We start from the raw sequence: 27075 nt of genomic DNA, 5'->3' as shown, positions 1-27075 counted from the left end.
TTAGTTGTTTTGGTTCTAACAAAAAGAAACCTTTCTTTTCTGCATTCAAATACCAGCAAAGTTCAGAGTAAAACTGACAAATAAAATGTTTTATTTTCTAGTTCTTGGGTTCCCCACCCCTTTCTAATACCGCCCTGGGTGTCTGCCCACACTGACCCGATGAAAAGCCGTCATTCTCTGCTACGTTTTTAAATTGGAACGTAATAAACTCTCTCTGGTTTCTCCATATTTCATTTTTTTTTTCAATATGTAAATAACCAGCCTCCACAGAAGAGCAACCAAGAAACGTCACACTGAGAGAAAATATTTGGTTTTTTTAAAACAATCACAATTTAATCACTTTGTTTTTAAATGTTATTACATTAATTTAACATTGAACACATTGGACAGCTCCACTTTGAAACCAGAAACACTCTGGGATGGACACGAAGAGCGTAAATTTAGTGCAAATGGTTTATAGAGAGTCGACAAATACAACACAACAGATACATTTCTACTCTGAAAGGGTCGATCCTTCTTCACGGGATCAATGGAAACAAAACAAAATGCTTTCACTTCACAGAAGAACCACATGGGGGCGCCACAGATGATTTTTCCACATTTAGCATCACATCTACACCAGAAATATTAACGGCAGTCACAGTTCTGACGCAATGCTGCCCCTTAGTGGCAGGACAAAGTCACAGCAGCTACCTCCACAGTTCAGTCACTGGGTTTGGACATGCAGCATGCAGCGGGACCCGGCAGCCGGGCCGGACACGACACTCACAGCCAGGTTGATGAAGCCTCCTGGAGGAGGAAGGGAAGCGCGGCGAGGTTCGGGAGTAACGATCCACACAAGGCACTTAGCAGGCGGGAAAATCTGTGTGTCTGTGAGGCGGGTAACGCAGCTAAAAGCAGAACAAAATGTCATAATTTCACATCTTAATTCTCCCTTTTTTTTGTTTTTATTGTTTGGTTTGCAGAATGTGAGCCTGCACTGCAAAAACGCAAAATTTTACCAAGAATTTTTGGTCGAGTTTCTGCCGCAAATATCTTAGTAAAGTTGAAATGAAACAAAACTAACTTAAAATGAACTTTTCAGCAAAATGTTAGCGCTTGTTCCTTAATATTGATTTAAAAATACTTATTTCACAAGACATTTTTTCCATGTGAAATAATCTGCTAATGGAACAAATACTTTGTCATCAATATTAAGGAATGAATTACTTAAAACAAGCTCCAATATCTGGTTGAAAAGTTACTTATAACTTGGTCTTAAGAAATTGAAACAACACTAAAATTACTAAGACTTTATGTTTTTGCAGTGCAGATTGAAGCTTGAATTTCTAAATTATGTCAACATCTTGTCAGTTTAAGAAGGAAATCCACAGAACAGGAATAAAATAAAATAAAATAAACGTCTGAACATCAGATCACAGCTGAATCTTAATGAGACATTTCAAAACACCAAACGAGTCTGACAGGGATACGCGACACCTTCACATGAACAGTGGATGCAGACTTTATGGTGTATTTAATATAATATTGCTCATATTCCAGCAGTTTGCAGATGGCATTTCTCAGCACTGGACCACATAAACACAGAGGTGACGTCAAACTGGAAGGAAACCAGTGCTGATCTCCGACTCACTCCGCCGCCATCTTCTCAATATGTTCGCTCAGCAGCTGGTATTGCTCTGCAGGTGGAAAAATAAAAATAAAACGAGTAAATAAAAATAAAACAATATAAATAATTACTAAAGTAGTGGTCAGCTGTAGGCCTACTTGAAAATACACACAACATGCAATGGGATAGTCAAAGTCCAGACCTGTGCAGAAACAAATGATACACACTGCTGGGTCATGTAAAAAATAAAAGAAAACGTAATGAAGAACTAGAGGAGCTTGACCTTCGTTCAGGTTCCCGATGACCGCCTGCTTCTTCAGGAAGTCGTTACAGAGCTTTTTACTCAGACCGAACGCCAGCATGTTGTGGGTGAAAGTCCTGAAAACACAAACAGTAAAAAAAAAAAAAATGATACAAAAACAACTTCAGCCAGAATCAAGTTTCAATACTTTCGTCAATGTTAAGGAATTATTTATGAAAGCTCATATTTCGTCTTATTCCAATTTTACTAAGATATTTACACTGGAAACCAGAAACACTTGGTCAGGTTTTGTGTTTTTGCAGTGTTCCTCACCCCAGCTGGCCAAAAGTGATGTTCTCATCGATTTTCAAGCTTTCTTCTCTCTCCTTCGGGGTCAAGTGATGCCACTTCTCCCTGCAGATCACATAGAGCCGCAATCAGCTTTGACCTCTGACCGGCCCCTTCGTCTTCGCCACGGCAACAGCTCAGGGCTGGGTGTCAAAGCAGCACCAAGCGAAAATGATTGAGCGTCAAACCACAGGTGGCGGCGTGACCGCGAAGCAACAGGATGTTTGACATGTTGCAAACAAAAAAACACAACCCAGAAATAGAGCTTCAGACATTAACAATGACATCCAACCCTGGGACTGTAAACTGCTGCGGTTGCTACACATGAAATGCGTCGGCCATCAGCAGCAGCACAGCAACAAATGATTCCTCCACCGAGAATCATCGTTGGTCCGTCGCAACCAGATGAGGAGCAAAAACTGAAAACAGCAGCAGGAAAGGTTTTCATGCCTGCACACACCAACAGCAGAGACATGAAGCGCTGCTACAAAAGGCATCGCAGATCAATCACAAAAACAATACTGAGTAATGAGATATGGGATTAGTGAACTATAACTGGATCTCAGTGCAACGAGCTCCACAGATCAGCCACACTTTCCAGCAGAGACACCATTCAAAGTTTAAGCAGTTCACAGAAAGCTGCACTTTATCCCACTGAAATTGTGTTTTAATACTTTATACAGTTTTTGCACAATTGCAGCTTAACTTTGATGATTTCTTTTCAGATTTCCCAGATAATGTCCCACACACTAAAAATTTGATTTGAACCACTTTCATGCCCACATATGTTTCATCTCCACATATTCATTTTACACATAAAATTGTAGGGATTTCTGTCAACTTTCATCTACTGTGTCTCCCAGTGCTATAGACTTGAACGTTTTCTGACAAATAAGCCCAGAGTGAAGATCTCGCATAACTTGTGGTCAAAACTCATAAAAATGTATGTGTGTGGCCACCAGAGGGTTTTGCCTGCCATGGTTAAATAATTTTTATATAAATTATAGGAGCTACCACACAACTACTGTTTATTTGCAGTTTGTGTTGTTGTCTGCCTCTGATAAAAAAAAAATAAAATGCTGTTTTAGGCTCCTCCCACTTCCAGCTCCCGCAAAAGGAGGGAATCGCCATGGCAACCAGTAACTGCATTTTCAGTCTGTTCACTTAGTATGCCTACAAAGTCTCTCTTCTGATTAGAAATGATTATTATCTGTATTTCTAGTATTAAAAGACTCAAAGGGCAAACAGGAAGTGATTTAGTTTGGAGATTCAAAGAACTAAAGTTTGTTCCTAAAAGAGCCAAAAGAATAAAATTATCAATTCAGTTGGGATCAAATAATTTTTTCAAATTTAATTAGATGCTTTATGCACCTAAAACAGTGATGTTCAAAGTGTGGTCCGAGGGCCATTTGTGGCCCGCTTGATAATTTTATGCGGTCCTCGATCACGATTCCAGAATGGAGCAAACCTGGTCTCATGCCCCATTTTTAAAAAATTATCAGATTTTTACTAATTAAATATTAAAATAGAAATATTTCTGATTTGGTAACCAGATTTCTTTATTCATCTAACTTCTGCAAGCAGAGAAACACAAACATCCGTCAACTTGGATGCCTCCGCCCGTTTATATTAATACAGCAAAATGTTTTAGAAGACTTAGCTTCTATTTTTTGTCCTTTTTTAGCCCAAAAATACAAAACCAATCCCATAAAATTATGAACTGTATGCATGCTTTTTGATAGTGCAAGACTTTTTTTTTTTTTTTTTTTTACTTCTAGGCCATTGCAATAAAATATTACTTGTTTATTTAATGATTGAGCAGATAAAATAAAAAGGTACAAAACATTATTTTAATTTTATTTTATTAAAAAAAAAAAATTATATTTTGTGATTCCATAAATGCCTTCCCTAAATGCCACTGCTGGAAAATTCAAAGCTGTTGCATGTTTTGACCTTTAAAAACTGAAACAGATGTGATTTGATTTCCTCAAGGCAATAAAGAAATGCTGTTGACCGGAATGGGACATATAGAGAAAAGAAAATCTCTTTCGATGCTCAGGTTTGGACCAAAAACGCAAAATAACTCAAGTAAATGTTTAGCTTTTATTATGATTTAAAAAATTTTTTTTTAGAAATCCTGGAATCTACATTTCAATTAAATAATCTACTTTAATCCCAACATTACATCATCCATATGGTGGAAATGTCCTGCAGAGGAAAGCACAGAGGCGAGCAGAAGGAACATGCAGATGGAGAAGACGTCTCATTTTCAGGCAGATCGTTGGTGTGAACATGCAGTGAGCTGTGAAGAAGCAGAGAGCACCTTCAGAGTCGACTGCTCCCCATTAAAATATATTTATCGCTGCAGTCATTTCACAACCTGTCTGTGCACTCTGTGGCTGCGATGCGTTTGCTCACCAGGGGGCGACACAAGAATCACAGAAGCAGGGAGACAACAGCATGCCAAGAGACGAAGACGGCACAGAAATATCGAAAGCAAAACTAGAGACTGCTAAACAAACCTTAAATTACTAAATCTAGTTAGTTAAAACAAGAACGACATGTTGATCTCTGATTAAAATACTTAATAATGTGTCTCATATTGTCCTTCTCAGAACCTGTCCAGAAGTTTAACGATTGATCCGCAAATGCGAGATGTCTAAAGATTAAACTTCATAACAATCCAGTTATTTCTGACTGAATCCTCTAAAAAAGGCCCCAACTGCACAGAGTCAAAAGAGCCTGTGGGGGCGCTGCACCAAGGAAGCGACATGAAAGCCTCTGAAGAAGATGCTTAGCGCAACTTACTTGTATTTACCCAGAATGCCCTGCATTATAGTCTATTTCCTGCTTTTGGAGTGGTCTCCGGTCGACGCCAAAGTTTGTTTAGATCGAAGTGAGACCGAGGTTTGTAGGTGAACCAGTTTGCTTTTATGGTCTGCATCAGAGTTCGATTGCACGTTCATATCTCCACTCGGCCAAACCGGGCTTTCAAGACAAATGAACTGGAGTTCGATTAAGGCGGACTAAACGAGGCTGGTGTGAATGCAGCCTAGATCTTCAACAACAGGAGTCCATAGTGAAGCACGGTGGTGGCACCATGGTGTGGGAAGTTTTTTTTTTTAAGGTTTTGTTGGCTCTAGTGGCCTTTATCTGAAAGTAGCCAGACAGGAAAGAGGGCAATGAGAGCGGGAGAAGACACGTAGCAAATGTCACCAGGCTGGGAATCGAACCTGCGACCACCGCCAAGAGAATCATGGCCTCAATACGTGTGTCGTGCTTTGCTCCTGCGCCACCGCAGCACCCCAAGGTGTGGGAAGTTTTTATAGCAAAATTTAAAAACATAAAAAACAGCCAGGTATTATTCATGAAGCCCGCTTTTCCAGAATGATAAACATAAAAATGTTTAAGTTTTGACTGTTTGTGTTGGTCAGATGCCACCCAACATCTGACCAATGGGGCGTGTTGCATTGCTTCTCTCTGAGTTATAACAATAACTGCACCGCAGTCCTCTACCTACTTAAATCCTACCATTTTCTCTCATTTATGCCTTCGTTAGAGCCTAAAGGAAGGACAGACCTCTTGTCTTTCTCTGCGTCCTGCGCTCCACTGCCCGGTAGCAAGGCACAAGGAAACAAAGAGTCACAGTCAACAAGCAGAAAGAGTCAGAAACGGCGTTTTAGTCAGAAAGGGAGGAGAAGCAGAGACAGAAGACAAAAAAGCGTCACTCCAGACCCTCAAAACTTCCCCAAACAGAGTCGAAAACATTTCCACACTTCTCGTCCTGACTCACCTCGTGGTCGGAGATCTCTTCGTCCTCTCACAGTGGACGGCGTCGAAGAACGCCGCGTTCCAGAACCTCAGCGTGTGCCTGAAACAGACGGAGCGTTCACATGTTTTCCTCCAACACCAACAGCATGAGCTCCACTCGGCCTGTCGCAATAATCAGTAAATCAATTAATCGCAGGATAAACCAAAACAAGCTCAATCGTTTCCATTCTTATGATTTATCCTTTTTCTCTTTTCTCCCTTTCTACCAAAAGCTGGAATAAATGAAATAATTTGAGTTATTATATTATTATTTAAAATTAAACCTAAAACAGCAGAAGTTTAGTCTGATTTAACTTCAGAAGGCGATTTGTGTGTTTTTTTCATTTTGTTAGGTGTATGAAAATATCTGGTATCAACTGTAAACATTTTCCAAATTTAGGTTTTGAATCAAGCGTTATGTTGCACCTCATTACAAAACTGTGCAGTCTGAGTATCAAGGACTTTATACAGAATTCAAGCACTTTCCAGACCTTGAAAAAAACCCACCTAATTGAAATTAAATTATTTTCAAGCAAAAGTATGAATCCTGTTTTTATATAAAACATTTTGTACCAGATGGGCTGCTGTTTCAGGTGAGTGTACAGATAAATCTTTTCTCCTTTCTTCTCTTCTGGAGCCTCTGATCCTGGAGAAAATAAATTAAAAACATGGAAGAGTTTATTTTTATATATATTTATTTATTAACTGAAAGTGGAGAATGCAGACTGATTGCTGCTGCATTTTACCTGGTGACTTGGGTTTCACCTCAATGGAGCCTTCACTGTCCTCAGAAAACGCAGGAATGGAGACACATGAGAAAGTTTTAATGGAAAGAGCTAAAAAGCAGACGTGTTGCTGTCACTCACTCAGACCTGGGAGCCATTGTGCTCCTCAGTTTGCTCTCCAGGCCTCCGAAGAAGCCTTTGACGTCAGTTTTCGATGTGTTTTTCAGAAGGCGCTCTGCCGCGTCTTTCTTCCCCGACAGCCAGGAGTTCGCCTTGTTCAGGTACGAGTCCAGGCCTGCCTGTGGGTTACCGCGGTCCAGCAGGTCAGAGGGAGACGGCGGGCACTTTCCTGCACAGGAGGCATGCAGACGGAGACGTTACAGTAACAATCTGAGAAAATAAATTCATTCTATTGACCGTTTGCACGTGACGTCACGCTATCCTGAACTTCACCATGACGGCTTCAAAGCCTGTCAAAAAACAGGCAGTCGGTGGCGTAACATCACTTTTATTTTGTTGATTTCAATGTAAAAACGGTCACAATGTGCTGCGCGGTCGGCTGCATAAACAGACAAGGATAGAAACAAACTTGTCATTTTATTTCATAAGTTTTAACAGGAAAAGGATAGCAGCACCAATAATGATGACTGTCAGAACTTGGTGAAATCATGGATTTGCAGCAAACATGTTTTACAAGATAAGAACATTAATGTTCATATACTTTATAGGTAAGTCTGATTGGAAAGATATCAAATATTGCTTTATGGAGAATTTACGCCTCTAACCCTTAGTAACCACGGTTAGAGGTTAGTACTGGTTTATATAAATAAGAAAGAAAAAATACAGCAAATAATCGGAGGATATTTCTGTTTTCTAAGTTGTAACTCTATTGCTGACTGGAAAAAGAAATAAAAAAGTCGCCTTTGAGGATTTACCATCAGCTATCTGTGGTTGGGTTTCTGCAGACAGGTTCATCTCACGGGTCATTACAGAGCAGCAGCTCGGTGTGAAAACACCTCAACAGTATTTGGCAACACCTAGACCAGCTGCAGCTCAGTGGACAGGCAATGAAAACAGTTTTTAATCCTTCGGCTCAAAGAGCCTTTAAACAAACAGCCGGCTGCTTTTCTTTGGATCGAGTTTCGTTCTTGTTCTCGTGCGTCTGAGCGAAGCTTCCTGCTGCAGGTTCACCACCGGATGAAGCAGAAACGCCTAGGTGGAGCAACCTGGAGAGCCAGCTGCATGTTGATGCAATGCAGTGTGTACTAATCACACAAGGCCTCCTGCTTGCATAAGCAGAAATGTGGCTTTTATTTGTGGTGTTGCTGCAAGAGAGCAAACCAGAGGTGGTAACCGTCTGAATCAGCACAGAGTGATGCAAACAGCTGGCTGCCGTTCCTGCTGCAACGCAGTTTGAGACGCAGTCAACTTTAACTCGGCGAGATCATTTAGATCCGGGTGTCCAAACTGTGGCCCCGGGGCCATTTGTGGACCTTGGTGTGATTTTAGTAATTCAAGATCGATACAAATTTGTGCAGTACAGGTGTTAATGCAAACTTTTAATCAGGGTAAAATTGTAGCCAACATTATTTTCATATAATATAGAAAATGATGCTGTTAACACAAAGTATGTGTCTTTTTATAACCAATTTTTAAATAATAAGTAGAAACACATCAATGTTTACTGAAAAGTTGCTAAATCAGATTTTATTGAATTTATAAAACTTGGTGAAATATAACAAGCACTTTGACTCAAATCTTATTCTTATAAGAGAATAAATTTGTTCAAACAAGCCCAAATAGAAACTAGATGAAATTTCTTTTAAGTTTTGGATCTACAATGAATTACAAACAACAAAATCAAACAACTTCCATTGCTTGACTTTATTGTAAACTTTCCAATTTTTATTTTCTTATTTAAAAACAAATGTTGGCCCAGAAGTTCTTTTGACTTGTTGAGTTTGGCCTAAATGACTGAGTAACTGATCAAATTATTAATTATTAATTAACATTTAAAAATTACATCATCAGACAGGCCAAAATATAAAGAAGTGAAAAATTTGGTATTGTAAGGTAAAAAACAAACAAACAACAATTTATATATGTAACAAAAAAATAACAAAATCCGGCAAGATAATTTTTTCCAAATCTGTTTCTTTTCATGAAAAACTGTAACAAAAACTGCAGCTGTGTGTCCGTGTCTTTTTTGGATAAAACTTGTTTGTTTTTCATTCAGTGGGTAGAAAATCCAGAAATTTTACTAAAGTAAGAGTAAAAATACTTCAAAATAAAATTACTCAAGTAAAAGTAAAAAGCACAGCATAGTAAAAGTACTCTTAGAAGTAATTTTTCCCCCCAAAACGTTACTCAAGTAAATGTAACTGAGTAGATGTAACTAGTTACTACCCAACTCTGCCGGTCTTCCTTAACTGAAGCCAGTCGTAAGAGAAACAAAGATGGCGGAGGTTACATCTCTGAACAGGAAAGTGACATGAGTCAGAGTCCGGTGTGGGATGCAAAATACTCTTTATGTGGTTCTGTTTAGAAATATGGAAGCACGTAAGGTTCTAAGTCACATAAGTTAAGTTTCACTTTAACCTAATTAAGGTGAAAGGTGCTCTTTGGGAGTGTTTGTAATTAAACTGACAGAAACTGAAGAACAACTTTAAAAAAGTGATAAATATTTTAGTAATACATCAGCAGGAAGGAGGAGTGTTTCCAGGTGGAAGCGGATCTTACCGATGTAGTAATACGTGAAGCACATGGTCATGAGGTTTTTCGCCGGGCTGTAGTCGTCCATCTGGTAACATCTGTAAAAACAGAAGTGGATTATGAATGTTCTGCTCTGGAGCTACAATATCTCATCTCACATAAACCAAACAAGGCAGGAAAACGTTTTAACTGTTGAGTAATTCAGTAAAAACCCTGAATTATTCAGATTATTTGAAATCAGATCCAGGTCTTCCTCGTCGTTTTGTTTTCTCCTCCAGGACTCATCGATCATTTGTCTTATTTAGCAGAAGCGGCTCATTACACCACCTGCTTCGTTATTTCCTGTCAAACTCAGTGAAAACACGTTGAATCCAGACATACTCACTCAAACAGAACAACGGCAAATGACTGGACCAGCCTGTAGAACGTGGCTTCGCTCACACATTTGGAGTGGCAGCGCTGCAAAAACAGAATAACTGAGTTACGTCTTTCTGCTGCACACCTTTAAACGCTTTAAAATAAAAGATGTTATTTTACCAAAAAACATTAAAACAAAACATTTTAAGGCTATATGAAATGTGACTGAGGTCCAGCTAAATAAAGAAACAATGTTTCTCCATTTTCAGAGAAAGCAAAATAATCTAACATCTACCAGAACATTAAGATTATTATGGTGAAGGTAACTAAAAACAAAATCTGTAGGAATTTTGATGATTGTCTATGGAGCTGCTGCCTTAAAATTGAACATATGCAGCCTTTTCACTTGCAAACTCAAGAATTTTTATTTATTTTTAATAGTTTTATCTATGAACTAAGGCAATTAGCTGGATTATACGTTTTTAAATGCAATTTTGGTTACAGAGACTTTATAATCCATTTTAATTATTGATGTTTCAGTTGTTTTGTTTATTTTCATTTTCAATATTTAAAATCTTTTTCAGTTTCACTGTTAAGTATTAAGAAATTCAAGTGTGAGACGGTGTACTTGCATTGATTTTCCATTATTACTTTTATTTTAGTTGAAAATAGTCTCAAAATGACAATATTATAATTTAATTGCAATAATTTATGTCTTATTGTTAAGCTTGTCAGTAAAAAATCCATTAAACTAATTTCCTAAAAAGGGATAGTAAAATTATCACTGCCTCAGAAAATGCTGAGTCACTGGTTGCTATGGTGATTCATTCTGTTATTATAATGAGAGTGAATGAGAGCTTTGGGAGTACGCTCTCTGCACTCTGGACTGATTTGACCAAAAACTGTAAGTCCTACAGCAGTGGGAGATGCACCGGGTGAAACTAGAGAGAAATACCTACGTTTTGATGTATAAACTGCATAAGTGGAAATGAAACTATGGACATGAAAGCAGTTTAAATTAAAAAAAAAAACTCTGAATATTACACAGGGTCAGAATCTAGAGTGTGTGGCATCGTCATTCTTGGCTGAACTTTCCGTAAGAAAATCTTAATAAATTCACCATGATTGTGTGAAAACCATGAACTGTAGCAAAATATGAGTTCAGTGAAGTAAAGTCTAACTTTCTGTAAGATGATAAAATTTTAAATGATGTGTCTGCCATGTGGGACGGCTAAACTATGGAGCTCTAAACAGCCTGGGTTTCCTCAGTGCTTTTACTAATGTCACATTTTGTTAATGTGGCAAATTTTGGTGTGTGTTTTTTTAAAAAGAAATGTAAATTTATCACTTCAAAAGGTCACAGCACATTCCCACAGTGAGTTTTACTGACACTGTTAGAAAAGTTCAGAGGGAAACAGACAAAAAGAAATACAAGGGAAAGAAATAATTCATTTTTTTTATTTTCTAGTCTTAACGTAAATAAGTGTATTCTTTAAAACCAATCTGTGAATAAAAAGAATAATTAAATACATTGTGAGAAAATATTCTTGAGGTTTGAGCTCTAAAATAAAAAAGGAAGTGGTGTCAGGATGTAGCTTTTCAGCAGTTTTGTCCCTGTGTTACGTCTTCTCCCTTAAACTTCAGTGATGTTATGATGTTTTTAGGCGGTCAGCCATGACATCTGGACGCACTCACCTGGGCGCTGACGTATTTGGCAAACCATTCCCTGCCTTTTCCGTTCTCTCCGCTGCACAGCTCTCCAAACCTCGCCTTCTCTTCCTGGTCAAAGTCCTCCCTGCAAAACAAACAGCTCAGCTGCAATTCATCAAATCTGTGGGAAACATTTGGCGTGGCTGGTTTCCACACACACCCCCACAAACACCCGCTTTCTCATCCCACAGTGTGTCTGATCATTTCCAAAATTCAACATCGCTCAGGGCAGTCCTGCAGTTTTAAATTCTCTTTTTCAGATTCTGTAAAAATATACAGAGAATTCGGACTTGCTTATCGCTAATAAAAGATGAAGCAGGTCAATACGACAATGTTGATGCATGTAATCCTTAAACACTGGCTGGGTGGTGAGCGCCGCAGACCAGCAGGTCACCGGGTTTGGTCCAGAGATGATTATTAATCTGGTCAGGACTGAAAGGAAAAGCAGCAGAAAACGAAAAGGAAAAGTCTGAAATATGAAACAAAATGTGACGTGGTATTTAGAGAAGCTCGTTTCAACTCTTCACCCCGACAGTCGTCGCCCCGAGGGGATCAGATGGCGAGTCATGAGTTTTTAAAGAGACTCGATGTTTCTGGTTATTGCGGGAGATAAAACGAGGACAACGAACCAGGCAAAAGCAGAGAAGACGTTCCGAGAAATCCTCCTGCTGGCTTTTATTAGTATCTGTATCGATCCCGATATAGAAAAAAAATATAGATTGGTTATTGGTGACAATGCACCAGATCCATAACGACAGATCTATTCAGTCTATTTCTGTGCCTTGTGCTCTGAGCGCTTTATTATTTATTTTACATTATATTTAGGATTTTCTAACTACTCTTTCTGAGCCATTTTAAAGGTTTATTGCATTTTTTTAACATTTGACCAAGGTGGTCAGCATATTGGTGTTTTCTTGTCACATTTTTGACCAAGATTGTGAAGCGGTTGGTGTATCCAAGTGTGCTGTACTGTTACAGAGATGGCAAGTAAATTTGAAATTGATGTAATTATGTCTGTGTTTAAAAAAAACCAAACCATTCAGCTCTGTTTTTCTAAATTGGATTCGTGTTGGTTGATAGTAAACCTCAGATACCTGCATCGGTACCAGTTACACCAGTTATTTCAGGAGAAATCAGCCAAAATTCCAGGAAACTATTGTGAGAAGAAACATAAAACATTTGACTCAAACACTACAGGGCTGTTTTGAGGTAACAGATCGGACTTCTCTTTGCCAGCCACATGAATCTTATTTATTTCATTAATTTCCCTTAGGAATCAATAAGGCATTTTGATACAAAGACTATACCTCTTCTTGTAAAAACTGGGCAAACTGAACAATATATCCAACATCCAGTTCATTAACCAGTTTCGTTACCCCAACATATCACTAGGTGCAATTTTATATCAAAAGGTGAAGTATGGAATAAAGGTTGTTGTTCCTTACTTTCCATGAAACACCTTCTCCACACAGACCTCCATGAACTGCCCCATCTCTGTTATTTCGTCATCTGCGTCCTCGACGGCTCACAGTGGCGAGGACGCAGAGGAATGGGTCAAAATTTCATTAAACTATTGTGAAAAGCTTGTGGACGGAAACTTAAAACATTTGACTCGAACCCTACTGGGCTGTTGAGGCTACAGATCGGATTGCTCTTTGCCAGTCACACGGATTTTACTTGTTTAATTAATTTTCCTTAGGGATCAATAAGATATTTTTGATACAAAAAACTACAAATCTTCTTGTAAAATCTGGACCACAGATCCAACATCAGCTTCGTTACCCCAAGATAACACTCTGTCGTTTTAATGAGGTCAGAAGGTGAGATATGGAATAAAGGTTGTCATTCCTTACTTTCCGTGAAACACCTTCTCCACGTAGGCCTTCATGAACTGCCTCCTCTCTATCGACTCGGCGTCGGCGTCCTCGCCGCTGTGAGCCGACGAGGACGATGACCGCCTCAGTTCCCAGTCAAGAGACGGTGGGTCCATGTCGTTCTCGCTGTCCGCAGACTCCGTGGCGTCGCTGTCCTCGTTGTGTCCGTCCGCCCGCTGGGAGCCGGCTTTGGTTGGAGCCAGGGGTTCTGGTAGGAACGGGGCCTGATGAACAGACGACCGCGGCTCGGGGGAGAAAACGTCCGAGTGGGCCTGGTGATGAGGCTCCACGCAGAGAGACGAGGCCGCTGATGGCTGATCAAAGTCTATCAGGTTGTCCATGTTGGAGGTTTGTCTCTTTGTATGAAGTCAGGAAGAGGTTTTTATAGAAACATGTGGATGGAGGACCAGCTGGGGGCTTCAGCTGAGGGGAAACGTCTCACTAGGTCTGGATGGTCATCTCGCTCCCTGAGGACTGCAACCTCAAGAGAAGTCATGAAACAAACACATCTGTGGACAAAACAAAGGTAATCAGCACAAATGTTTCAAGAGGCAACTTAAATCTCTGTCAAGACACATGGATGGGTCAGCAAACAAAGACTCAACAAATGAACCGTAAAACTGAAATATCTCCAACTGTTTGATCTGCAGATACCAGCTGGGAAGTCCAGACATCACCTGAAGTTAATGAAACATTTATCTGTGGTTTCTGCCAGAAGCAGATGTCTCAAATGGCAAAAGGGTCTGCACATCTGCAAGATGAATTCTGGATGTTTGGTTGATATAAACAGAATATTTCAGCAAGAACTCAAAGAAAAACACAAACCGGCAGAAATTAATTATTCATTTATCACCCATTTCTCTTCTTTTCTTCAATTGCCTGTCTTCTTTCCATTGTTTTGTCACTTCTTTTCCTTTATTTGTTCTTTCACTCCTCCCTAATTGTCTCCATCACATTTTGGTCTCCAATTCCTCCCTTTTCACCCCTTTATCTCCTCCCTTTAGTCATTCTATGATTCCCTCTTTTGTTTGTTTCCTTCATTGTTTGTTAGTTTCTGTCTTTGCTTTTTGATTCTCTAGTTTGTTTCTTCGACTGTTAGTGTCTCTTTTTGTTAGTTTCTTCCTTTGTTAGTTTTTCTCTTTTAGTTTCCCATTTTCTTTGTCAGTTATTTTTATAGTTTTTCTCTTTGTCAGTTTGTTAGTTTCTTTGTTTGTAACTCAGGTTTGTTTCTTATTCCTTTGTTTTCTTCCTTCCAACATAAAATTGTCTTGTAAATTCGCTTCAATTCAATTAATTTCATTCAAAATTACTTTATTCATCCCAAAGGGAAATCAAACGCTGACAAAACTCATCATCCAAGCTTTTGTAGAGTCGTTGTGATGCTGTGGGCAGGAAGGATCTCCAGTAGCAGTCAGTGTTGAAGCCTCTGACTGAAGAAGTTTCTTTCCTACTCTCTTGTTCCATTCTTTTACTTCAGTCCTTGTTCCTTTCTTTTCTTTTTTCCTCCTGACTTTTTTTTTCTTGATTGCCTTTTAAAACAGCATCAATGGATGCTGGAAGAAACTACATGACAAATGAAGGTTTATTAAAACAAATTTCCTTCTACCTCTAATAATGCTGTCGAAAGATAAATAAAAACATGTTTTTATTAAGCTATGAAAGAAAAAAATTATTTTCTGTGCAGGTCATCAAAATCCATCAAAGAAGAAATAAAGGTTTGAAACCAGAAAAGATGCAAAAGCTCCTGGATGACATTTAGCCTCAGTTTTAAATCTGAACGCCGTAAAACTGAAACATTGACGGTTCTGCTTCTCATTAGAGATTTAAGAAAAAAACAGGAAACTGTTAACAGAAAAGGCAAAGTCAGAGCAGTCAAATCTGAACTTCTCATTTGCGCAGCAGTTTTCTGCAGAGCTCTGGTTGACAATAAAGCAGCAGTGTCACTGTGATCGTTTCCCTCCCAGCTCGGTGAAAAAGAACCGAACGGAACCTTTTTATTGGCTGAACTAATCGGTTTTAGCTGTTCTTTGGTCCGAAGCTGTAATGTCGTTACTCTGAACACAGACTGGAGCCGTGGGGTTTGTTTGATCTGCAGGTCTGAGGATGACGTGGTTACATAATTCACTGTATCACCCGGGGGAAAACACCCAGACAATCAGCAAAATAAAAAAAGATCAGCATGCTGGTGTGGAAATGTTTCTGCAGAGACAAATTCTGCATCGTCTTTTTTAATCATTAAAAACAATAACCACATTAATTCATCACAACATAAAAAAGAAAAAAAAAATCTTCTGTATTTTAGCTCTAAATGATGAGCTGACCTCCTGTCATCTTATCAGCTCCGGCCTACAGCCTGAACTGATCCGATCTGCAAACTGAATGCTATAAAAGAGGAGCAGATGTGTTGAAATCACGTCTTCTGGCCTCAGCAATGGCTTCCTGCGAAGAAAAGCTGCAGCATCAGCACTCTGCATCACATGCAGGAAACTACTGCTCAGAATATTGCATCGCAAATAAGTTTTCTGGATCATCAAGGAGTTCAGGTAGAGAGATTTAGCTGCAGAAATGAAGGTTCAAAAGCTGCTTTTCTCCAACAAAACCATCAAGAAGCGTAAAAAAATCAATGAAAGATTTTATTACATTAAAATGCAGTTTTACTGACGTTTTCTTGCATCTTGAAGCTTGATTTTATTACATTATTACATAATGCAGCGTTACTGGGACGGTGCAAAGGTAATTCCTCAGATGAATCCTCGTTGTTCCTGATTGTTTGGGAAAACCAAATGAGAATATGTGGTGCAAAATGGAGAATCCCAAACTATGTTTCGGGTCTAAACTTCCTCCCAGTTCTGCAGTTTTATGCAAGAAAAGCCCAGAATCAAAATGTCCATCAAGACCAACATGTTTCAGCAATCCAGGAAGGGTTTGGCGATGACGTGTGGATGTTTCAACATGGTGGACGAATGAGTCAAAACGGTAAAGAGATCAAAACAGAGGGTCAAAGGTCAGAAGACTGAACCAGACTGAGAACCAGTGGTCTGTTTTCGCAAAGCTGAACAAAGTGGGATCAACTCCAAGCTGGGGCTGGGCAATAAAAAGATTTGATCAATTAATCTAATTTTTGCCTTTTTTATTCACCAATGGATTATTTTGTTTATTTTAGCTTAGAGCTTAATACACTGAAAATAAGACAAAACTAACAAACTTTCAAACAAAAGGCTTCTTACATTGTGTGTGAATTGTGAGACAGTTATTTTTTGTTTTAAGCGTATGCACTGACTGATGGCACCTTTTAAATTTCGTTGTCCTTGTGACAATGACAATAAAGATTTATCTTATCTTATATGAACCTTAATATTTTTTTTTAAGTCCTACTTACTGCCAATGGAACTGGTGCTTTTTAAAATCAATATTCAAGAATTAGTGACTTTAAACAAGCTTCTATATCTTGCCAAAAAGTTAGTTTTAGATATTTGCACTAGAAACTTGACAAAAATACTCAGTAAGATTTTGTTTTTGCAGGGTGAAAGTTATTTCTGTCATTTCTGTTCAGTTTTCACAGAATACCTTCTGTTTGAGTCACTGATGTCAGCAGAATAACTAAAACAGAAGTCTGCTTTTTGCTTATTTACACATTTATATAAGCAAAAAACAGAATATTTTCACTCTTCCAACAGGCGGAGCTGCATGGAGCTCATTGGTATGAAGTGCAAGGAAAAGGAAACAAGGAAAGGAGACGGTGATCTGCTCGGAAACTGACTCAGATGTAGCTGTTCATGCTGGAAATCTGCACAAAACAGAGCTCAGATGCTGCTTGGAGGAACTGGAAATACAACCAGGAAGTGGCCGTACGGCCGCATGCAAAAACATACTGCCTTTAGAACAAGCTCTCATGTCTTGCTGAGCATTTAATAGCAAGTTGCAATTATTTCAAGTGAATTAAGGTATTTGCTGTAGAAACTAGATAAAAAATACTTTGTAAGATTTTCTATTTTTGCAGTTAATCTTCAGTTTAACATACTGTATATACAGTATATATATATATATACGTATATATATATATATATATATATATATATATATATATATATATATATATATATATATATATATACACGGACTAGAGAAGTGTGGTCGGTTGATCACAAAGAGGGGGAAGGTCATCCGCACAGAAAGGGTCTCACTCCCAGAAGGAACAATAGCAGACATAGAGGACAGTTACAAGTACCTAGGTATACCACAAGCAAATGGCAACCTCGATGAGGTCACAAGGAAAGGAGCCACAGCTAAATACCTCCAACGAATAAGGCAAGTCCTGAGAAGCCAGATCAATGGCAAGAACAAAATCCGTGCGATAAACAGCTATGCCCTCTCAGTAATCAGATACCCTACTGGAATAATTAGCTGGCCAAAGGAGGAGATAAAAGCCACGGATATTAAGACTAGAAAACTACTAACAATGCATGGAGGGTTCCATCCCAAATCCAGCACCCTGAGACTGTACACGAGCCCAAGGAAGGAGGCAGAGGACTAGTGAGTGTGAGAACCACAGTCCAGGACGAAACAACTAAGATCCATAAATACATCAGGGACAAAGCCTCAACAGACAATGTGCTCAGTGAATATCTCAGACAACAGGGAACGGAGGCTGAGGTGCCAGAGATACCATCATGGGAGGACAAGCCCCTACATGGGATGTACCACCAGCAAATAACCCAAGTGGCTGATATCAGTAAATCCTACCAATGGCTGGAAAAAGCTGGACTCAAGGACAGCACAGAGGCCCTCATCCTGGCCGCCCAGGAACAGGCCCTAAACACCAGAGCAATAGAGGCCCAGATATACCACACCAGACAAGACCCAAGGTGTAGGTTGTGCAAGGAGGCCCCTGAGACAGTCCAGCACATAACAGCAGGGTGCAAGATACTGGCAGGGAGGGCGTACATGGAACGACATAACCAAGTTGCAGGCATAGTGTACAGAAACATCTGTGCAGAATATGGACTGGAAACCCCGAGACCAAAGTGGGAAACACCCCCAAAGGTGGCGGAGAACGCCAGAGCTAAGATCCTGTGGGACTTCCAGATCCAGACAGACAAAATGGTAATGGCGAACCAACCAGACATTGTCGTAGTGGATAAACAACAGAGGAAAGCCGTTGTGGTAGATGTAGCAATACCAAGCGACTGCAACATCAGGAAAAAGGAGCACGAGAAACTAGAGAAATACCAGGGCCTCAGGGAGGAACTGGAGAGGGCCTGGAAGGTGAAGACCACAGTGGTGCCTGTGGTCATCGGGGCCCTCGGGGCAGTCACCCCCAAACTGGACCAATGGCTACAACAGATCCCAGGAACAACATCAGACATCTCAGTCCAGAAATGTGCAGTCCTTGGCACAGCCAAGATACTGCGCAGAACCCTCAAGCTCCCAGGCCTCTGGTAGAGGACCCGAGCTCAGAGGATAAGAACCACCCGCGGTGGGTGAGAAGGGAATTTTTTATATATATAAAATATGTATAGATTTAATGGTAGCACTATTGGCATATAGCCAGCATTGGGTTTGGATCTCTGCATGATGTTCTTCTCGCAATCCTAAAATATAACTGTTAGGTTGGTTTGTCTCTGTAAATTGCCCTGTGAGAGTGTGTGTGTGTGTGTGTGTGTGTGGGGGGGGGGGGGGGGGGGGGGGGGCTGTTCCAATAAGCAATACATCAATTAATCGCATGATAAATTAAAACAAGCTCAATAATTTCCATTTGTATGATTTATAGATTTTCTCTTTTCTCTCTTTCTTCCAAAAACTGGATGACTAAAGTCGTCAGTCTGGTGATTTGGTCTCAACCAGCTCCTTGTCTTGAAGAACAGAAACTTCATAATTCATTTTATTTGCTGTTTCTGTTGTTTTGTTTTTTTTATTTCGGATTTAAATTGTCTTACAGTTCCCGTGTTAAATATGCAGTAGAATTTAAAGTTTATTGATCTTTCAGAATGTGTTCTTGCGTTATTATTATGCAATTAACATTAAATTACCTGAAAATAGTTTCAAAACAACAATATTATTGTTTATCGCAATAGCAATTTATCGCCCAGCAACATATATTATAGTCACCAGCCTCTGTATGTCTCTCCAGGCTTTTCTTTCTTGTTGCAGACTGAATATACAGTAGATGTAAAGATGATGTGGGGGCAGAGTGAACATCAGGCCTGCAGTCAAACAGCTTCAGTGAAGTGCAAATATCTTATACTTGGATTAGGACAAAATCAACTTACAAGTAACTTTTCAGCAAGAAGTAGAAGCCTGTTTAAGTAAATAAAAAAGTAATTCTATTGGCAGATTATTTTACTTATAACAACAAGGCCTGTCACAATAACAAATGTTGCTAGACAATAAAATGTCCCAGAATTTATTGCGATAAACGATAAAATTGTTGTTTAGAGACAATTTCCAAGTAATATAATGGTAATGGCATAATAATTATAATAATTAATCAATAATTAATCAGAATTTCTTCTGAAACTGGAAGACACTTTAAATAACCAAATTAAATAAACTAAACAGAAACAACAAATTAAATTAATTATGAAGTTGCTGTAAGCAAAATTGTCCTTAATAAAAGGAGCTAGCTGAGACCAAATCACCAGACTGAAGACTTTAGTCATCCAGTTTTTGGTAGAAAGAAAGAAAAGAGAAAAATAAATATTCATGCAATTTGACATTATTGAGCTTGTTTTCATTTATTATGCTTTTAATTGATTTATTGCTTATTGCGACCGACCTAAAAACAAGAAGGAAAATATGCTGAGAGCAAAATAATCTTCCAGTGGAACAAGTACTTTTTCATCAATACTAAGAAATTATTTATCTAAAACAAACTCTTATATCTTGCTGAAAAGTTACTTGTAATTTAGTTCAAGTGTACTAAGAAATTTGCATCTCTTAGTATTAAAAAATATTTAGTAGGATTTTGTGTTTTTGCAGTGCAGAGCCCAGCAGCTCTGCACCCTTTCCATGTATCTCTGTCACCTCAGTTTTATGAACCATATGCAGCAAATGCAGAAGAATAAATCAGCCGCTCTGCTCTGCCACTGGTGCATGATGGGATATCGCTTCAGGGTAGCTGCGCTGTCCCTTTCCCGGAGTCATCGCTGAACAAAGCTCATCCTCAGGAGAGCAGGACCCGATCCCCAGCTCGGGACTTCCTGACCCACAATCCTTCAGTGTCCTTCTGCAATCTGAGAGTTTTTAGATAGCTCCCATTATAGCGTCTCCCAATCGCCGAAGCAGCACCAGTGAAAGCCGCCTTTTGTTTGCAAAAGAGCATTTTCTTCTTTACTTCTTGTTTACACCAACACCTGACATGCGACACGTTTCTATTGTTTAACCAAATGGATCCATTTCATGATCCAGCAGGTCTTCTGTCCAACAATATCAACACGGATCTTTACGGTGATTCAGAAGATTTCTAAGTAAATCATTAATCTTTTCCACAACCGAGTCAAATGTAACAACTGAACGCAATGCCAGGCCAGAAAGTCATCAGACTACGTTCACACCACGATCCATGTACGACGTTTTCAGTCTGAATCACCCAGTTCTGACCTTTTCACCCCCAAAAATCACATTTTTGCCACCTCCACTTGTCAAACTTGTTTTCAAACCGTCTGCTGTCTGAACGGTCATGTCGCATTTTATCCAATTTTTCCGTCGTTGACGTGAGACATGGGTCATAATTCTGCGCCAGAAGAAGCCAGATATGGTAAATCTGGATGTAAGCACTGCTAAACCACAAAATCTTATGACATATTTTTGTCTAGTGCAAATATCTTAGTTAGTACACTTGAAATAAGACAAAGGTAACTTAAAAGTAACTTCCTGTCAAGATATAAGAGCTTCTTTTAGCTCAATAATTCCTTAATATTGATAAAAGTGTTTTTACAGTGAACAACGGCTGAATATTGTAATAATGAACTTTTGAAAGAAGTCTGTGCCACCAAATCACATCACAATCCCATCCCTTTCAGCTACGACTGCACATCCAACAGATTCATCGACAGAAGCTGCATTCAAAGCTCCACAAAAGGCCGTCGCCATTAGCTGCGATTGCTTTTCATTAGCTTCCTTTGTCTTGTTATGACTTTGTGACGATACAGTTGGTCACCACTGCTGAATAATTTAAAATCAATCCATAAAAGTCTTCATCCATTACTACTTCTGTAAGCAAGTCGCTGTGAAGTAGTAAAACGCTCTCACAGAAGTCTGACTTAGAACGAACTAGCAAAAATAAAAAATAAATAACTTCCTTTGTGAACGTAGACTTAGAGAAGCAACTGTTGCTACCAATCAATCTGGGAAGGATTTACAAGACAATTTCCAAACTGTTTGAGCTCCATAATCCAACAGAGAGAAACATTTAAGGTAGCAGTCAAATCTTTGGTCTAGTTTTTAGTTTAAATGTCTTAGCACACTTGAAAAATTTATCTACAAGTAACTTTTTAGCAAGCTATATGAACTTGTTTAAAGTAAAACAAAATTATATTGATGAAAAAGTAGTAGTTCCACCAGCAAATTTTTCATTTATAGTAAGACATTTTTCCATGTTATAAGTGAAATAATCTGCCAATGAAAAGTTAAATAAATGAATGTAAATTAGTTTGGTGTCATTTCAAGTGTACTAAGGTTTTTACACTAGAAACTAAACAAAAAATACTTTTAGAAATTTTGTGTTTTTGCAGTGCAGTGATGTGAAAGGAAGCTTTAGAAAGACTGTTGTTGGTGCTGCAGCGTGAGGAATGTTGGATGAACTGCACCAGGACGTGTTTGGCTGATTATCACCGCCTCTCGCTGGCGGTGACAACTTTTTATCAGCTCCTTTCGCCGGTGAGTGGGAGCGACATTTCTCTGAGACACCTCTGCGTTACTGTCAGCTGAAATACGATTACAGGCTCAGACTGCAGAGATCCACTCAAACGCTCCTGGTTTACTGCAGCTCAAATGGATTCGCTCTGATTGTGTTGTGCAATTAGACTTTAAGTCAAACATGGAGCTGAAGCAAAAAAAGAAGAAGTGTTTGACGGCATATGAGTTACTGCTTGAGTTTACAAGTGAGGTTATAAACTTATACAGCTCTGAAAAACAACGAAGAGCACTCTGCAGTGAACCCCATTGAAAACCTCCTGGTTATTCCACCAAATATTGATTTCTGAACCATTCCTGAGTTAAAACATTAGTATTGTTGTTTCTAAATAGATATGAACTTGTTATCTTTGCATTATTTGAGGTCTGAAAGCTCTGCATCTTTGGTAGATTATTTTACTTATAAAGTCTTGATATAAGTGAAATAATCTGCTAATGGAACTAACACTTGTTTGTCAATTTTCAGGAATCATTTACTTAAAACAAGCTCCTATATCTTGCAGAAAAGATATTTGTAAGTTTTGTCTTATTTCAAGTGTACTAATATATTTGCACTAGAAACTAGACCATAAATATTTGGTAAGACTTTGTGTTTTTGCAGTGTAAGGAGGCTGTGCATGCTGGAAAAAAACGCTAAGAGGAAATCATGCTCCATGTGCACGTCGAGATAAGCAGAGTTTCTGCCAGTCAAGCTGGCAAAGTGCATTCCTAAAAACATGCCGGATGAAGTCCTTACATGGCGAAAGATTAACACAGACTTCCAACCCTGAGGAATTGGTTTACAGAATTTCTGATTTAAGAAACAAACATTTTAATTAAAGTCTGTTTTGTTTTAGTCAAAATAAGTTTAAAAAATCCATCCATCCATCCATCCATTATCTGAACCTGCTTGTCCTTGCAGGGCAGAAAGACGAACCCAGAAACAGCACTACCAGCTACTTTTATGATTAAATAAATATATAAAGAAAAAATAAAATAGTATTTAAAAAATGTCGCAAAAATAAATAATCTGCACTTGCAAAAATAATTATTTTGAACCACATATTTCCCAAGCAGGCAGGTGAGTTTCCATTGTGATTTCTGCTCATTTTCTATAAGCGCAACCCAAAATGAAAATGACTCACAGAACAAAACATCCAGTCCACATCCATTCTTACTTTACCATTTGCAGTCTTAATAAAAATATTAATTAATTTGCTTGACAGAAATGTAAACTGTTTCAAGTTGATCATCTACAGTTGATGAACCTTGAGTCGTTTTCTTGTGATGGTTTCTCCAGCTACATTGTGTAACATTGAAAAAAAATGTTTTATGTTTTCGGATCAGAATTAGATTTTCACATCATTTCTCCAGTAACTTTACCATTTCTGCATAATATTTTCACCCAAATATTTTTCACTCCAGCCTGTGGAGTCTGACTTCTGAACCATGGGAATAATAAATAAAAAATAATTCTGTCATTTTCTATTCAGATTTAATGCACCTACAGGACTTAATACAAAGCCATGTGTAAAAACAAATTAATCCTATGTAAGAGAATAAAGATCAGAGCAATTCGGCTTACTTAGCAAAACACAGAACCTTTACTGTTTACCTAAACTAAACTATTTTTAAACCAATTCAATGAATGATAAAAGGAATGAAGTCCCAATCTGCTACAAATAAAACAAGCTTAGTGGATGAAACACCAGCCGAATCCAGCTGTTTATACAGTCTGTTAAAATACAATGTTGAGTCTGGTGGTACCTGGACTGGATTTGGGTCAGAGAGCTATAAGAGCACAAACTGGAGCATTTCTGAAGGAGGATCGGTTCCTGCAGGAAGCGGCAGAGAGTAAACACAAACAGCTGACGTTTCCTGGAGAACCGAGTCGTGCTGTGACCACGGCATGTCCGTGGAGCTCTGTGCGGGGTCACGGGGGTCACCCAAGGAGACACGAACCCATAGCAACACACAGCAGAGGTCAAGGAACCAGAACCGAACTCCACTGTGACCCCGGGGCCATTCAGACTCACAGACAGGATGAAACCTGACTTCCGGTGAAGTAAACATGAGGAATTCAAAATAAAACAACAGCGTGACAGACAGCTGTACCTGAACGAACCGTCCCACGGAGTCCGGACACAACAGTAAGCCCACTGTCCGTGTTTCTACGGATCAACCTCCTCCACTGTGAGACTGTACTCTGCTGCGCATGCGCCAGTAGATGCGAGGACGAAGCCAGGGGGGACCCAATGACGTCAGGAGGAGCAGCAGCCAATCAGCGCTGCGAAGACGTTATCAACGGTATTTCTGAGAAGGACCTCGCTGCAGCAAACAGAAAGGGGCGGGGACGGACCTTTCCGTCAGTCCCATACCTTATTTGGAAATGGGACTATTGCATTCCGGAAATGAAGGGGGCGCTATTTTCATAATCACTAGTATAAATACCTTAAGACGCGGAGTTAAGAGGAACGGAAGAAGAAAGAAAGAAGTTTGAGAGGTTCTTCCACTGATGTTCGGTGCACGATCAACGATGCAAAACTCACAAAGTCAACAAAAGGTATTTTTACCTTCTTAAATTTTTTCACATAGTAAATCAATACGCTTTTCTAGATTAGGTTGAAAATACAATTAACAGCTGTAAACTAGTGAAATTCGTAATTCATACAGGGGAAGGCTAATTTTAGCATGTAGCATAGCTAATTATTATCCCGCTGGGCACCATTAGATAAAAATAGAAAAGTAGATAACATGTATAATTGAGAAATGTATTTTATGCTCAAACTGTTTTTTATTTTCATTATACAGATCCACGTATCTATTTGCAACATGAACGATAAATATTTCTGTCCCCTTTGCTCATACAAGCTACAGAACCATTTAGCACAAACTGCTATGGTTCAACATAACGGTATGTATAACTACACTTGAAAAATATAAAATATTTTTTACATACTTACCAGTTTTCTAGTGTTTCTCTTTTATTTTTAAAGGTTAATCTTTTTAAAATATGTTTTGTACACCAATGTTAAATTTCTGGAAAGTCTAATATATTTTATAAACTAACAGCTGCCATTATATTTGGGTGTAGTACCCAGATGTGATACTCTAATGACGAGTAGCACTACTTCAATATAGTTTTAGTAAGTAACTGCAATAAACTACACAAGTAAGAGTAACAAAGTATTTGGTGAAATGGCTATTATTATCCGCTGTTTTACTGATCATAATGTGCAATGTGATTTTTTATTTTGTTTGGTTTTTTTTATTTTCAGATGCCTTTGAATGTTCTTGAAGCTGTTCTCCAGGAGGTGATACCAGCACAGGGAGACTCAGCTTACCTCACCTTGGCATTGACCTGCAAGTGCTTTGAAGTCGTTGAGTCTGACCCAGTTTTCAGGAAGAAGACTCACTTTGCTTGGCTGGATGGTAAGGACCTTTGACTTTTTTCACCTAAAACATGTGAAATTAGATTTCAACTACATGAAATCGATTTTTCATTAACAGGTGAGATCAACTGGGGCAAATTTTCAAAAACATTCAAGGCAGAAAACCGGATTCCTTTTGCGGTTGTAACGTGTTTTTCCTGCAACCGGTAAAATAAAGACTGTGGGCTTCACCGGCGATGGAAGACGAGGAGAGTACCCTGGTTACTACTGTGATGGCCGACCTGGACACTGCACTGACTGTCAATACTGAATGCAAGGAGAATATTAGTTGCTTTCCACAGTCTTTCACACATTTCAGTTAACACACATTGTTCGTTTTTTTTTTGTGACATGCCATTTTAAATCATTTCTGCTGAAGAATATTTGCCTTTTGATTTGTGCAGTCATCCTTTTTAATAATGTGTTCTTTCAATATTATTTACATTTTTGAATTTTTCTTTTGTTGTAGCTCAGTTGATTTACATTATTTAGTTTTCATAGAAATGGTGCCGTTTCCACACAAAGTTACATTGTGGCTGTAATTTGTTGGAGAGAGTAGAACCAATAAAGTAGTTGTAAATATATTTTAACAGCGTTGTTTAACAATTGGATAACCTTGTTTTAAACATTTTAAATGCAAGCAAAGCTAATAACTTGCAATATTTTATATGTGTAAATACAATGTTTCCTATACTTTTTGAACAATGACTGGAATCAATACAAATTTTTTTTACAAACCTGACATACAGCTAAGTTTATGTTTTAACAGTCAGAATCAACTGTTGGGGTTTTTTGTAATAAAGTAAGCACATACAGAAACATATTGTTCAGATACAAACAAGATTAAACGAGCAGAGCGAAGGTGTAGTCGGGGTGGAGCTGATGGAAGCTCAGATGAGGAGCAGTTGCACACATCAAGCCGGACTTTATGAAGGGTGGAGGAGATGAGCCCGGCGCCGTTAGGCTGGGATGGAGACACATGATCAGGTGATTGGCTGAGCAGGTGAGATGAAGACAGTTATAGTTAGAAATTACACACTGGTTTAATTTATGTAACCAGTAACTTTATTCAAAAAGGTTTTCATATTGAAAACAGATCATTCTCTCTGGCGGTTACCAGCGCAGTGTCTACTGCCGGGGTCTGAGGGCCAAAGATTATTTCTTTTCAAATAAACTTTCTAAAACCTACTTTCTGTGTGAGTCTTTCCAGGTTGAAGCTACATTTAAAGTTTTAATTAATCCCTTTGGGTTTTGCAACAATTGGATATTTAAGGTCTTTATTTTATGAATCAATTGCAATTGATAGAATTGATATGAAATTTCTAAATGGAATAGTGGGACACCAGTCAGTTTACTGGTTGAACTG

The 27075-nt window shown here is 38.7% G+C and overlaps 1 protein-coding gene across 5 annotated transcripts; it reads right to left on the bottom strand.

Moving 5' to 3' along the window:
* Positions 1-311: 311 nt before the first annotated feature.
* On the bottom strand, positions 312-24543 carry kiaa0513 (KIAA0513 ortholog). Of its 5 annotated transcripts, none has more exons than XM_028003879.1 (13): positions 24394-24543; positions 13366-13895; positions 11498-11597; positions 9831-9904; positions 9473-9543; positions 6875-7082; positions 6755-6789; positions 6582-6654; positions 5992-6069; positions 5730-5807; positions 2184-2264; positions 1893-1987; positions 312-1679 (listed from the first exon to the last, which is right to left on the bottom strand). In XM_028003879.1, exons 2-13 carry the CDS (start codon positions 13725-13727, stop codon positions 1630-1632), a joined length of 1305 nt encoding a protein of 434 aa, XP_027859680.1. In that variant the 5' UTR covers positions 13728-13895; positions 24394-24543; the 3' UTR covers positions 312-1629. The 5 variants fall into 5 exon arrangements, with proteins under 5 accessions (XP_027859680.1, XP_027859695.1, XP_027859687.1 ...); XM_028003894.1 differs by having other exon boundaries at positions 5778-5807; XM_028003886.1 differs by having other exon boundaries at positions 6881-7082.
* Positions 24544-27075: the final 2532 nt, after the last annotated feature.

This window comes from Xiphophorus couchianus, chromosome 2 (genome assembly GCF_001444195.1).
Source record: "Xiphophorus couchianus chromosome 2, X_couchianus-1.0, whole genome shotgun sequence".
In the NCBI taxonomy this organism is placed as follows: Eukaryota; Metazoa; Chordata; class Actinopteri; order Cyprinodontiformes; family Poeciliidae; genus Xiphophorus; species Xiphophorus couchianus.
The sequence above is the reverse complement of the archived record's forward strand: the minus strand, read 5'-3'. Positions and strand labels throughout refer to the sequence as shown.